Source organism: Nicotiana sylvestris, chromosome 3 (genome assembly GCF_000393655.2).
Source record: "Nicotiana sylvestris chromosome 3, ASM39365v2, whole genome shotgun sequence".
In the NCBI taxonomy this organism is placed as follows: domain Eukaryota; kingdom Viridiplantae; phylum Streptophyta; class Magnoliopsida; order Solanales; family Solanaceae; genus Nicotiana; species Nicotiana sylvestris.
In genome coordinates, this window is record NC_091059.1 from 179,353,868 (window position 1) to 179,355,595 (window position 1,728).

At 36.6% G+C, this 1,728-nt stretch overlaps 1 protein-coding gene across 1 annotated transcript; it reads right to left on the bottom strand.

The window, feature by feature from the left end:
- Nucleotides 1–211: 211 nt before the first annotated feature.
- On the bottom strand, nt 212–1,238 carry LOC104243382 (3'-5' exonuclease-like). Its single transcript, XM_009798564.2, has one exon. The coding sequence runs from the start codon at nt 1,132–1,134 to the stop codon at nt 532–534; it is 603 nt and encodes a 200-aa protein (XP_009796866.1). The 5' UTR covers nt 1,135–1,238; the 3' UTR covers nt 212–531.
- Nucleotides 1,239–1,728: the final 490 nt, after the last annotated feature.

Here is a 1,728-nt window from a genome sequence, read left to right on the forward strand (position 1 = left end):
GTGAGAAGAATCTGAATCAGTATAATACTAGGATAATAACCTGTTGAATTCGAGAGAATCAATAGATCATTAATAGTGAAATTTAAATTGTATTCGTCTCATACCAAATCAAAGTGTTGAACATCTTAAATAGCATTTAACCTAGAAATTACTTAAACATTATTTAAATCCTTCCATGTAAAGACGATATTTTACTGTACCAGCTTTGATTAGCGATAATAAATTTCGAGTTGTGTTCCCATGAGTAGTTGCTAGTGTCATCAGTACTTGCTGTATGCTTTTTATGATCTCTGGTTTTGATTCAATTACCCTCCAGGTATTTTCTACAACAAAGCACTACTACTGTGAAAGAATCAAAGAAGGCAGAAGCAACAAGAATTCAAAATTACTCTTTTATAATATTTAACCCAAAATACAAGAACCCTAATCCACATTTAGAACGATGCACCTTCATGGATCAAAATCCAAATTCCAAACCAAAACCTTATTTAGCAGCTTAAATCAACCCATCACGTTTCAAATAAAAGGGGGTTAACGCCCAGAAGCATTCAAGCGTCTTCCAATCTCGAAAGAAACAAAAGCATCAATACAAGCATACTCCACTTGCTCCGCGCTGAGCTCTTCGTTATCCCACTTTCCAATAGTAATATGCTTAGGCTTTTCCATCTCTTTTCCAAGAACAACTTCACACAGCTTCTTTAAACCAGCATTCTTCAGGTCCCTCATGCCATAAGCATCCGCCGCCAAGTGCCTTAAGTCAACCACATTACCCACATGTATCCCGTAATCCTTCTCCAACTTTTCAACGTCATTCTCGATTCCAACCCCAACAATAGTGTAACTGGGATTGCACAAAAAATCGGATAAGAACAAAGGTATGTAAAAACAGTGCTGGAGTTGAAATATGAGACAGCGGCGGCCAACGCAAAGCTGAAGAATCGCAACTTGGCTTTGTTGATTACGGTTGAAAGTGGGTCGCCATTCGATATCAAGTCCAACAATGAGGCGGTCGAGGCGACGCGCATGGACGGCTTCAATCTCCCAGATCCAATCGCCAACATAGCCTGGGCTGTTTGTGACTGTTGTTAGGATTCTATCACAGAAGAATTCAACGTCAAAAGTAGTGATAGTCATGGCTGTCAATGCAGTGTGATCAAAACTCTTGAAATATTGCTAATAGCTATAGTAATTTGTATTTATAGGGGCAAGTTCCCTCCCAGAGACGTTTAAAGTTCAAAATTCTGATTTGGGGCACAGCAGAAGTACACGTTTCTGAACTTAATAAAGTCTTAAAACTGTAATGCGAATTAGACGGGCAATTACAAAGTTTCCTTCCCAAAAAATACTAATTTCCCCTTCCAAATATTACCGTTTCGTATAAATTGAAAGTTGAAAATCTGCTACTCCCTCCGGTCCACTTTAAGGGGTCGTTTGGTAGGGTGTATAAGAATAGTGCGGAATAAAGTGTATTTTTACTAATGCATGGATTAGTAATGCAAGTATTAGTTATGCATATGTTATTTCTTATCTATTATTTGGTGTGGTGTATTAAAATTATAATGCATTGCATAATTTTTAAGAAAAACAGTTATTTACAAAAATGTCTACCATATTCTCTGGCTTTAAGGGATTTTAAGGACAATTTTATCTTTAAACATACTAATGCATGCATTAATAGCCTTGATATTACTAATGCCATGATTTTCTATGCATTACTTATACATAAGA

What these genes read in the sequence shown, in the direction of transcription:
- LOC104243382 (XM_009798564.2), bottom strand. Translation starts at nt 1,134, where the DNA reads ATGACTATCACTACTTTTGACGTTGAATTCTTCTGTGATAGAATCCTA.